General features: G+C 32.3%; 1 protein-coding gene across 1 annotated transcript in view; it reads right to left on the bottom strand.

Moving 5' to 3' along the window:
- The window catches only part of LOC143069052 (guanylate cyclase soluble subunit beta-2-like), a 67,179-nt gene that overhangs the window by 20,482 nt on the left and 32,756 nt on the right, over positions 1 to 13,941 (bottom strand). The window contains exons 3-5 of the mRNA XM_076243485.1: positions 8,697 to 8,797; positions 4,048 to 4,231; positions 3,316 to 3,392 (exon numbers count right to left, since the gene is read on the bottom strand). Of these exons, the coding sequence (XP_076099600.1) occupies positions 3,316 to 3,392; positions 4,048 to 4,231; positions 8,697 to 8,797 (362 nt within the window). The remainder of the gene's footprint in view (positions 1 to 3,315; positions 3,393 to 4,047; positions 4,232 to 8,696; positions 8,798 to 13,941) is intronic.

Raw genomic sequence — 13,941 nt, 5'->3', positions numbered from 1 at the left:
TTTTGATCTGAGCGTCACTGATGAGTCTTATGTAGACGAAACGCGCGTCTGGCGTATAAAATTATAATCCTGGTACTTTTGATAACTATTTACACCACTGGGTCGATGCCACTGCTGGTGGACGTTTCGTCCCCGAGGGTATCACCAGCCCAGTAGTCAGCACTTCGGTGTTGACATGAATATCAATTATATGGTCATTTTTATAAATTTTCTGTTTACAAAACCTTGAATTTTTCGAAAAACTAAGGATTTTCTTACCCCAGGAGTAGATTACCTTAGCCGTATTTGGCACAACTTTTTGGAATTTTGGATCCTCAATGCTCTTCAACTTGGTATTGATTTGGCTTTTTAACTATTTTGATCTGAGCGTTACTGATGAGTCTTATGTAGACGAAACGCGCGTCTGGCGTATAAAATTATAATCCTGGTACTTTTGATAACTATATATATCTCAACTTGTACGATTTGCTCGTGTATGTAACAATGTTTTAGAATTTAACGAGAGAAATTTATGTATTACTGAAAAATTATTACACCAGGGTTTTCGATATCACAAACTAGTCAAAACATTTACTAAATTTTATCATCGGTATAAGGACATCATTCCTAAATATAGCTCAACATGCAGACTTCTTATACGTTCAGGTATTTCACATCCAATATTTTATGGAAATATTCTTTATAAAGCACAAAGGTGTCAGTATTCACCTCAAAAACTAACAAAACCTTTGAATAGAATTATTAAGAAGGGATATAGTTACGATACTGTTGTCAGGTCATTGATTATATATATATAAGGATTGTATATTTTGGCGTTAATATTGATTCACTTATAGGGTCTTTGCATCGGAACTAAACACATTTATTCAAAAACCAGTTGTTGGCATGACACGGGTTATGTTCTTCTCATATATGTTATGATGGTATGATACTAAACCCATAACGGGAAGGATTGTCCCTGATGTTCATATGATGAAATCATAATCTTTCAGTCAGTTTAATTGAAGTTTGGAGCTGGCATGTCAGTTAACTGCTAGTAGTCTGTTGTTATTTATGTATTATTGTCATTTTGTTTATTTTCTTTGGTTACATCTTCTGACATCAGACTCGGACTTCTCTTGGACTGAATTTTAATGTGCGTATTGTTATGCGTTTACTTTTCTACATTGGCTAGATGTATAGGGGGAGGGTTGAGATCTCACAAACATGTTTAACCCCGCCGCATTTCTGCGCCTGTCCGAAGTCATAAGCGTCTGGCCTTTGTTAGTCTTGTATTATTTTAATTTTAATTTCTTGTGTACAAATTGGAAATTAGTATGGCGTTCATTATCACTGAACTAGTATATAATTGTTTAGGGGCCAGTTGAAGGACGCCTCAGGGTGAGGGAATTTCTCGCTACATTGAAGACCTGTTGGTGACCTTCTGCTGTTGTTTTTTTTCTATGGTCGGGTTGTTGTCTCTTTGGCACATTCCCAATTTCCATTCTCAATTTTACTATAGAACTACATAATTTGATAGTGACAGACATACTAGCTATAGACGATTGAACTGTATTTAAATATTTCTGATTATTAGTATAAGAACAATGATGCTTAACAAATAATTTCAAGATACATGAACAATAGATATTGCTAACTCCAACACGATTGAAAAGTGGGACTAATAGATATTGCTAACTCCAACACGATTTAAAAGTAATGAAATTTGATTGTATAAGCAACGTTTAAACATAATTAAGGGAATAGACATGTGCTGATTGTATAATGGTGATTAATTGATTGATGCTCACTAAGTAACTAACTCACAGTGATAAATAAAGGCAACAGTAGTATACCGCTGTTCAAAACTCATAAATCCATGGACAAAAAACAAATATCGGGGTAACAAACTAAAACCGAGGGAAACGCATTAAATATAAGAGGAGAACAACGACATAACACTAAAATGTAACACACATAGACAAAATCCCACGAGAATAACAAATATGACATATATATATATAACATCAGAACCAAATACATGAATTTGGGATAGACAAGTACCGTGACACGTCTTATCGCAATGTGAATTTACACTCAAAAATAAACGAAAACAAACGACACAACGTTATAATGTAATACACACAGAAACGAACTATATTATAACAATGGCCATATTCCTGACTTGGTACAGGGCATTTTTAAAGGAAAAAATGGTGGGTTGAACCTGGTTTTGTGGCATGCCAAACCTCGCACTTTTATGGCCATGTGAAATATAACATCAAAATGACAACACAGGACTACAATATAAATAAATTGGAGAACACAATTGACAAAGAATCACACGAACAACAGCCAACAAAGGCAACAAGTTCAAAATTTTAATACGCCAGAAGTGTATTTTGTCCACACAAGACCTACGTGTGACGCCCAGATACATAAGTTTAAAAGCATTTAAATGTGTTGTAGTATCTGGGTTGACAAAATTCGAAATAAGATTAAATGCAGACAAATAAACCATATGCCAATTCATTTATAGTACAAATAAACGCTATATTTGCCTGATTTCTACATTATTTACTGCATGTTCGTCCATATAATATCAAACAATGGCTTTCGCTACAATGTAGTTTTCATTCACTACGCATAGAAGTGTGAGCGATTTAATCAAGTGTATGCATATCACCAGATGAGTCGCTAATATTTACATGTTTTGTCATTATCAATGGTTTCATTAGTATGCACATTGAATTATCATACTGCATGGCAATCTATTAGGTTTAAAATTATGTGAGGGAATCACAACTTATCCCAATATCTTAGCGAAAGCAAGAATATGTCTGTGAAAATGAAATGGAAAAAAGTGCTCGAGTGTGCAACGGGATGGGGGCGGTACACGTAGTTACGAGTTAAAGGGAAAACGTACGTAAAGCTACATTGAAGGACTCTATACGTATTTCGCTGTGATGTTTTACGGAACAAGTCCTTCCCGAACACAGCATGCAAGTGCAAACTCAGACAATGTAGTAAAGTGTCTTATCTAAGACATTTTTTAGACCTTTTGTTATGGTTTGCTAAACGGATTGTGAAATAGGGATCTGGTTAACTTGTGCAATTTTGGAGTAACCTGCATATGATAAGAATACTAGACAGTACTATGATGAGTCATATGTTGCTGTGTTTTATTAAGATCCTTACCAAGATTGTGTAATATTCAGATGACTAACATAAGACAGTAGAATACAGTCCTGGCCTGATTGTGTAGTATTCAGATAACTTACCTAAGACTAATAGGATATAGTTCTGGCTTGATTGTGTAGAATTTAAGTAACTCACCTAAAACAATAGGATAAAGCCCTGGTCTGATTGTGTAGTAGTGAAGCGTAACAGAACCATCAGCTTCTCTTTCACACCTTAAATATATAGAAGTTAAAATGATAGCATGTTCAGATAACAATATAATTTTCAAATGTTAACTGTTTCGTCAGGCTATTTTAATACTACAAATATATATGTTTTGTAAGTTTTATATCATATGTATGTTACGGAATTGAGCGTGACATCCATTTTACTGAACTAGTACACTTTTGTTAAGGGCCGGATATAACCCGCCACTGGGTGAGGGATGTTTTTGTGTGCTGACTCATTGGTTGCCTTGAGTTTTTTTCTATTCTTCGGTCGGATTGTTGTCTCTTTGACACATTCCCCACTTCCACTTTCAATTGTATTGGTAATTGTTTTTACCTTCACTTAGTATGATATATCAATAGAGGAATACGAAAAAAAATCTTATTTAAAAATACGGAGTGTATGCAAATCAATAGGATATCTATCCACTACTATGTTTTTGATTTTATAAGTTCACTCTTGTTCGCCAAAACATCTTTGCTTCTCATTTTAATTTTAAAATTCTCCCGAAAAAAATAATATTACAAACGTAGCTTTGGTTCTTCCTAAATAATGGTTATCACTTTCATTTAACATATTGTTTTCCAGCTGCCATACTCTCCTAATTTCTCCATTGAAAAAAGATATTAAGAGTAAAACATTAGAACATGCTGAACTTACCTGAAAGATGGTGCTGATATATTTTTGTACGTCATAGACAACAATGCATGAAGTGAGTCTAGATTTTGAACGAATGATATGAAATCTCCCCCAAGTGTCCTCAGCATTTTGTCATACCCATGTCGCATACAGTACGTAAGGAAATACTCCCCGAAAACCTCTAATACATCTGCTAAAGGCAAACCTGAAATTATAATTGAACGTTGAACCCAACAGTAAGTTAGAGGTAAAAGAAGTTTACGGATGTTTGAACTCTAACACATTTATGACAAATATATGAAACCAGATAATAAAAACGCCAAAAACTGCGGCAATCAAATGACCCGAAAAGAGCGTACCCGGTGTACCCGGGTCTACTGCATCTATCTGGTGCTGTAAAAGTTTGTACCGTTATGATGTTACTGCGATGCATATAACATCTGCCATAGGAATTCAGGACCATCCAATCTGCATTCATAATACAATACAAGATGTGAACATTACATATGAATAGGAAAAGAAAAACAAAACATAGTTTTATTTTAAGCATTGCCGCTCAGAAATATATTAGAGAAGTCTTAAGATCCACAATGAACAATTGATTCATAAAAAGTAAAAATAAACCTTAATTGCACAAATGGACATTAATTTGAACAATTAAAGAAAAAACAAAGATGACCAACGACAGGGTTTATATACAAAGACGCAGGTGGCTAGATGAAAACTTTCTTTTAGCATTCATCAATAAAGTAATAAATGTCCGTTTGAAACCTTGCAAGAGAATACAATCCAACAGAACCAATAATTAACAATACTCAAGGTTTGATTTAAACAGATGTCATATGAAATCTAATAGAAATTGACATATATCCAGTCAAATCAAGACCTAAAACAATACATACTACACTGTTACACTGCATCAAAATGGATAACTACCAACGAAAAAAGTTCAGCACAATTATGTTTAACATGTATGTGTAATGCTATGACACTTCGACGTTTTTTGGATTTCTCAGAAAAAAAACAACATAATGACTTTTTGATAATTTTATGTAGGGGATAATTTGTTCCAATTGAAATACCAACTGTCTGTTGAAAGATCAAAATGATTGTTGTCGACCGTGAGGTGCGGCTTTTTTTTGTATCATTGTTGTATTGATGAAGTTGTACGAAAGAAGATGCATTGTTGTTACTGATCTTGACCTTAAACAACAAAATAATACCAGTACACATACTCCTTTATCACAACTTTGCGTTCAAACACTTTTATTTCCTGACATATCTTCGTCTTATACGAATCTGATTGACCACTTTTGTGGTCAACTTCTACAGGCTGTGAGATTATGTCAGCCTCATCCTATAACAGTGTTGACCATAACTCGGAAAAAATATCAATTAAGGGTATTCATTGAGAATATAAATATGTATATATAGTAAAAATTGCGAAACCGAATTTACAGATCTAACATTGCTGGATTGATGTTTAGACGAGTTGTAAATGTATACTCTTAAAATTCAAGAGTCTATCTAAAATTAGGGTACTTTTTATATGGCCTTCCAAAAACCGTTTCGATCCCTAACATCACTGAAGAGACATTTATTGTCGAAATCCGGATCTGGTGTACTAAACAATATTGACACCGTATGTTTGTGGCATAACATCGTGGCCACAAGTTAAAAAATTTGTCTGTTTAGTATTAAATTTATATTAAGATCCATTTTGTTACATCTTGTGATCAATTTTATTTGGCAATCGCCAATGGCAGTCAGTAGGGTTTAAGAACATCAGTTGTTCGACCTGTTAGTCAAATGCGTTTTGTTTAAATATACTTTTTCACTTTTTTGGTCTTTTGGAAAATGTTGTTTGTGCTGTTTTTAGACACTTCTACAACGAAATTTGTTTTACATGCACACGTATAAAAATTGCGGTTTTTATCCAACGCAATCATAGGTTTGAACGTAGTTTTCAATTTAGACTCGTATATATATAACTTACTGGTTACATCGGGTTTGAGACAAAGCTGATCATATCGATTTTGTCCTATTCCGGTTGTGACATTTTTACGGTGCATGATGGGAGTTGAATGCATAGCTGGAGACGCGAATCCTGTCGACTTACTTGGTCCTGCTCCTTTTAGATTTCATGCAATGTGTACTATGATACCTTGATTTATCTCAACTACATCGTTTACCAAGAATAGTATATCATTAGTGTCGTTTAAAGGAGTAGGTTCAGTAAGACCCCTTTTTGGCCCCAAAATATAGCAGTTTTAGAAAGTTGTGAAAATGTAATCTTTAAGCTATATTTTGGAAAGTAAAATGCTTCTGTTACATTAATATGAGCTGTTTTTGACAATACAATGCACACATATTGCGTTCTTGCATTATTAAGTCATGCTAAATTACTGAAATCTTCAAAATGTTAGCATTTTGGTTAATTTTTAGACGGTTTCCGTCTAAAATGAAAGTGGCCGCATTCGTGTTCATTCATAATATTGAAATGTAAGTTGTATTTGATGATAATACAAAACATATATAAAGGTTGAGGATGAACACGGTTGCGGCCACTTTCATTTTTGACAAAAACCATCTGACAAGTGACGTTTTTTGGCATATTTGATAGATTTTTCATATTTAAGCTTGAATCAGAGCGTTTTTAATGACTAAATCAGTTAAAATCTTTCACATAAACTAATCGAATCAATTGAAATAGACACTTAAGTGTTCAAAAAGTGTCCAAAAACTTTCGTTAGATGAATCTGAAATTTGAGGCCAAAATCGGCCCTTACCGGACCTACTCCTTTGATATTTACCGATAATCGAAAATAGAAATTTTAGGTTTCGACTTGCTAATCATAAAAAAGTTAAATGTTTTGTAAATATTTTTGACTACACATTTCATTTAGGAAAGAATACTGAAATTTTGCTATCTGATAATTATTTTTTGTATCATGTCAAGTGTTATTGATATTATTTTGACAAGTGGACATTATACAACACTACACAAGATTAAAGCACGAAATGTCCTACAGGAAGGCAATAAGGAAACTTTTTGTCAGAAAATCGGCATAAGTCATTTATTTATGAACAAAATGCTTTTACAAAAGTTTATTTCGTATTTAAAAACATAATTAACATCATGATATTACATTACGCGCTTGACTTACGTCATAAACATGCTTATAGAAGAAACAAGCAATTACTTAATAGCTTTTGTCCATAATGGTTATTTGAAATTAGTTTAGCAAACCGGGTATATCTGTCCTTTTTAGGTCAAAAATTCTTACATGAAATGATTTATAATATCGAAAATAATACAATCATGCCATAAAAGATAAATATCCGACATTAACTTGAAGGGCTACTCAACAAATCGACGATACTCATATTTTTCTTTTTCTGAATTTTAAAGTTTGAGTATTCCTTAAAATAAAACTATGTACTTCATTCTTTTTTCTTCATTGTTTTCGTACAATATTCTAAGATAAATAAGAATTATCGTTAAATCTGAAGGCTTAATCTAGATTTCTGATTACGTATTAAATAATGCGGCCTTCTCTACACATAAGCATGTCTGTTATTTAATCCCTTTGGTACTCTGGTGTTAGGATTAAATCGTAAAAGTCGATGTTTGACATAAATGCAACTTCATATAAAGACGATTTTCATGTTTTGCAGCTCGATTTGTACAACCTCTCTATTGTATACCTAACTTTATAGAGAAAACATATTATGCTAGAGATGTACTATTTTTTATTCGCCAGTTTTTAAGTGGGGTTCGTGTTGCTTAGCCTTTCTATGTTGTGTCTTGTGTACTTTTATTTGTCTGTTTTTTTTTTATTATTTTTTAGCCATTGTGTTGTCAGTTTATTTCAAACTATGAGTTTGACTGTCCCTCTGGTATCTTTCGCTCCTCTTTTATTCGTCTGAAGTGTAGAAATAAAACTGAATTCGTCCACTTTTCTCAAAATAAAAAAAAATCTGTGCCAATTTTATTCTAGTATATTCTACTTAAAGCAATGACATACAATTAAAAGAACAAATCAACAGTTCGTGAATATAAAAATGGGACAACTGATGAAGATGAGCCCATGTTTTCTCGTGATGGGGATACTCTAATCCATCTTCGCATCCATAATAAGATACAAGATGTTTACAGTACATATGAATAAAACAGAAGTGTCTTAACAAAGTAATTAGGACTGCCAAACAGACATACATTGAAGATGTCTTCCGTCATATAACGAACAATTGATTCATAAAAACCTAAATTAATAATTGCACAAAGAAACCATAATTTGATTCAATAAAGAAATTACCAAGGTGACCAACGACAGGACATATAAGCTTATTTGGCTTGATTAAACATTTTTTTTTATTATCGTTCATCATTATAGGAAGGTATATCCATCGGAAACATATTGCAGAAGAAAACAAAAAAAGCTAACAATTATCAGGGTCTGGTTTTAACAGATACCATACGAAATCCTGAAATTTATCTAGTAATCAAGACATAAAACCGTACAGAATACACTGCATCACTACACAAAAATGACTATCAACAATTAAAAAATATCAGAACAATTTTGTAATGCTGGGATACTCTTCAAATGTTAAAAAAAAACAAACAACAAAAAACACCTTCATAATCAATCTTTTATAAAACTTACCTGATACTTTACAAACAGACCCGATCAATCCGAAAGTACATTCATCTGAGTACTTATGAAATACCATAAAGTCATGTTCATCATTCAAATCACTCTGTTCGCTGCAAAAAGAAATGTGTAAGTTTATAAATGTATCCTTACCGACCAACATTTCTTCATAATCAACACTATGAACAGAAGATTGAATGTTTGTTGTTGGTAACAGATATGCTATTTTATTTAAGGTGGTATGGGAGTCTAAATTAAAAATTTTCATATTTTGCCAAAACGGAGTATCTTTTGATATATGTTAAAAAATATCATAAAATTGATAGGTCACCGTGCATTTTCTCAAGCTACATTTCGTAACAAAATGACACATTTTGTATGGATTATACAGGAAAAATCCCATTATGTGATTAGAAGCTAAACTAAATGATAGAATTGTAAAATAAAATACGAGAAGATAGATTTTCTAAAATGCTTTGATAATATCAAAAGAAAAGATAAGGTCACCGTGCGTTTTTTTCAGCTAAAATACGAAATAGCAAAATTCCATGTAGATTCCTTCAGAAAATGCACTCTTTCAGAGTTACTTGCCCTTAAAATGCCAATTTCAAAATATCAAAATTCAAGCAGAATTAATCAACACTTGTACAAATATTATTATTTATAAGTTATAATCTTATAAATTTGTTCTTTAAAATGCAAATTCACATTAGTTATCTGCATTCCTGCATCAAATTTTGCTAACTTGATTGAAAATATAGACCTTAGATTCTCTGTTTTTTACAATCCAAGATGGCGAAAGACACCCATACCACCTTAACCACTGTTACAATATTCCAAAGACGCTTATGTTGTTTTCTTTTCAAAACAGTTAAAAAATTAAAACCCTATGCGCTATGAATACTTGAATAAATTTGGGGCTATGTCTATATGAATATTAAACTCATCATAGACATGATAGATACCAGGATTAACATTGTGTATGCTGCATTTCGTTTACAAAAGACTCATCAGTAACGCTCAGAAAAAAATTGGCCCCAAAATACATCTTTAAGTATAGACAAATCCATTAAAAGACCAACAATTGAATGTTCTCTATTCGTGCGATTACTATTGTGATCACAGAACCAGTCATTTCATAATTTGAAGAAATGTAAAATTTAATGGACATGGAATATATACACCAACCATAAATTTAAAAAAAACTATATAACCCACAATAATTCAACGACAGAAGAAAACTGAAAAGTTTGTCTGTAATTGTTCCAATTAAAAAAAAGCAATACCCCATTGATGTACGACGGTTACATTGATTCAATTCACTGAAGATTTTTTGGATTGAAGCTGACATAAAAGGTTCACAATAACATTATATTATGTAGAAGTTCGAAAGATAAGACGATTAAGTAGAAACAGGGGAAAATACCAAATATATACTGTAGTAAATGTACATTCAAAATCACACTGATGAAGAAACGAAATAGGTGACAAAAATCATCAGATTAGTTATACTCTGTGAAGTTTTCAAAACAATATTTCGAGAAGAGCAGTAGGATTTTTTTTATACAAAAATGGGTCTGAATGATAAACAGGCAAATTCCAAAATCACTAAATACTACTTGCTTCAGAAGCTGGACTCAAAAAGTAGGAGTAAAAAGAGGCAAATGCCGTATAACCAAAAGTCAATGACATGGTATATTTTCAGATATATAGTTTTGCTTTTGTCATTATTAGAAATACAGAAGATAGTAACATAGAATGAAATTCAAAACAGTGTGGCTGTGGCCATTGATTGACACATGAAATTCATCCATTGACTGGGACAATTTACGTGAACGTTTGTCTGTAACGACCACTGTTCACGACGTACCTACGATAGACATTTAAACTGTGGGGTCACCAAAGGTTTCTTAACGCCTTTAATTATAAAATAATTCGAAAAATTAATCAGGAATAACCTTTAAGTTTTGATTTATATAATTGATATAAATCAAAACATCGTGTTATTTCTGATTAATTTTTCGAATTACTTTATTAAGGTGTTGAGAACCTTTGGTGACCCCATAGTTTAAGTGTTTTTAAAAAGTACATAGTGAACAGTGGTCGTTACATACAAACGTTTACCTAAATTGTTCCAGTCAATGGATGAATTTCATGTGTCAATCAATGGCCACAGCCACACTGTCTTGAATTTCATTCTATATACAATGAATATTATGTGCGTAACTTGTAAATGAAATGAAATGTGATAAACGATAATGAGTTTATATATTAGGACATAAAACTGGACATTTATATAAAATACACTTACATTAAGGTTTACCAATGGCATATAGATTAATCACTAGAACGTAACAAGTCAAAGCTGGATGATATAACATATAAATTCAGATGAAACTCTATACGATTAGACACTTTAGAGCAGTAGAACATTCAAATGTTATATCGAGAATGATTGAATAGATGTTCGAGTTTCAAAATACAACAGTGCATCACATATAACATTGTAAGATTTCACCTACTTTGAGATCTTTAATCATTATTCTGACTCAATTGTTATGAGTTTTTGAATACAATGTTTCAGCAAAACATAACAAATAACTTATTCTGTTCATTTGTCAACACTGTCGGTCTTATTTACTTGGCTGTCGAGGGAATGATAGTAAAAGATAAGTATCGTTAACTGAATACACAATAAGGATTGATAGATACATACTGTTTCATTTTGTCTATACTCTACAAACAGTTAGGTCTGATCAACGAGAGGTCGAAGACATTAACGTGATATTCAAACTACTCATAAAAGGATAACAAATTCACGGTTATGGATATTTATGGTTTGATGTTATTAATGGATCCCCCATGTCTTTCATTTTCTATAATAAAAATGACATGGACAAAGAGACCAAAACGACCAAAAACAGACAATAGTACATAAAACACAAACCAAACACCGACGTAATATATTGTTAACCAACATACCACATGCATCAACTATTAAAAAAAAAAAATGAAGAAAAAAATTTGAAAAAAAACCCAACATGATTTCTAGTACATTACAATATTAACATCAATTCATACAGATGTGTGAATGAAAATATTGTCTATTTCATCGAGTTAATATAACCACAATTAAGTATTTTGAAATTGTCCTAGCATGAAAGCAAAGTTTATATAGAATTATAAGCGTGTTAAAAGTCATTAGGTACATATAAATGCAAGTTTTATCATAATTATATCTACTGTCTTTCGTCTGGTAAACTTTCATCTACTTTGATGTTTTATAGGCTTGACAAAGGTAACAAGACTGGTGTTCATAATTATATAAAAGCATGGAAGAATGTATACATGGTTATTAAGATTTGAGTACGAATATTGATATTAGTCGGGTCGTACTTTATTCAAGAAATGACGAACTTGCAACTGGTTTTATGACTGCTCTGAATGAGCTAGAGCCCAATTCAAGCAAAAACATATATTTTTATAGGACTCTTATTGTGCATGCAGAGAAAGTGAAACATTGACAGACCCTCTTTAGAACTTGTTTATGAAGTTAACTTCAAAACCAAACCTGCACACGTGTTAACTTCTACAAAGCATGTTCTATGTTTGATCTGGTCTGCTCCAAGCTTAGACTACCTCTTTATCAGGCTTGCGATTCATGATAATTTTTCTTCATATCAAAATACACTGCATATAAGTTTAACTGAAATACAAATATACTCCGGTGTGCCTGATAAAAAATATAAACAGTAACTAAGAATCGGGCATAAACAGACAACATGTCCATCCATTAACATTGTCTAGAACAGAACTGTCCTCATTACTGGTAAACAGCAGAAATGCGCACAGAACGTTAGCAGTATAGTTTTTTCTGCAACAGATGGGAACTTCGACTATAAAAGTCTTCAGTGATTCTCAGGGCCGAGATATTTGAAAATCTTGAAAAAGATGTAAAGGTTCAATCCAAAAAAGGTTCCAGAAATATAGTCAACGCATGGCAAGGATCCAGAGCTAAGCATGAGGGAGATACATTCCATAATTTAAAATAGTGTCTAACATTTTGTATTAGCAAATTCTAATAACAAGAAATCCGTATTTTCATGACAGTTCCGGAGTACTGACTAATAGGCTGGTAATACCTTCAGGGACTAACTAAGAGAGGCATCGACCCAGTGGTATCAATAACATTAACGATACAATTAATGAAAACACGAAATCTTTATCGTACTCTTCTTTGAACACATTCAAATGGTGTTGGGTGACATAAACACGTTCTTTAATAAGATCATTATTTTCACGTTACTTACAATTCAACAAATATCTTGGTGTTACTGAAGAAGAGGTAGCCAATTAAACCGTTTTACAGTATTCAACAGTATTCCACAAAATTACTTTGGATATTGTTTATTTAAAGATTGATAATTATTTTGGTGCCGACACATAAAATTCAAAGCAATCTGCGCCAATGATCCATACTTCTTGAAATAATCGAACACGTGTATTCAAACGGCGCTTATTAAGGGAAGGGAATAATACAAATTCCATCGCAGACAGTGACACGTATACTTTCAACTTTCAAACTGTAATAGTAAAGCGGAGGTATTGCCATTTTTAACAGAGATTAATATTTTAGTTAACACTGTTGACGTAACTACGATGTATTGAACATTCGAAGTATTTACCTTCAAAATTAACAGTTTTGTTAATTTTAAGTAATATGTCTCAAAGTATTCATGATTGAAATCGACTAAAACGCCTTATTATAGGCACGAATTACCATAGAACAGTCCGTGTTAATCATGTATTCATAGTGTGTGTTGAATTTGCGTCATCCGAATACATAAATTGATGACATAACTTCTTGCTGACATGAAATTGTAACTTTGAATAATTATTCCTTTAAAAAAAGATGAGATATTACGATTTCCAAATTTTCGTAAGATGCAATTTATCCTTCGACAAAATTGATAGTTAGATAAATAGATGGTAGTAAATTTCAGTCAGCCATCATCATATCTCATGCATCTTAACAACATATCCCTGTTATCTTAAGTGTCATCTTCAAAAAGACAAATTGGTAATAATAACTCCACTGTAAAAATAGATTTTATAAAGAACGTACATACATTCATTTTATTAAGATGCCGCTCAAAAATTTGTATCGCCATACATCTGAGTGGAAAAGTACAAGATTATATAAAGCCACTAATAATACTAAATTGATAATTAAGAAGACTAAAACACGTTACGTAGA

The sequence above is a fragment of the Mytilus galloprovincialis genome, chromosome 1 (genome assembly GCF_965363235.1).
Source record: "Mytilus galloprovincialis chromosome 1, xbMytGall1.hap1.1, whole genome shotgun sequence".
In the NCBI taxonomy this organism is placed as follows: Eukaryota; Metazoa; Mollusca; class Bivalvia; order Mytilida; family Mytilidae; genus Mytilus; species Mytilus galloprovincialis.
This window is presented reverse-complemented; position numbering and strand designations above follow the sequence as displayed.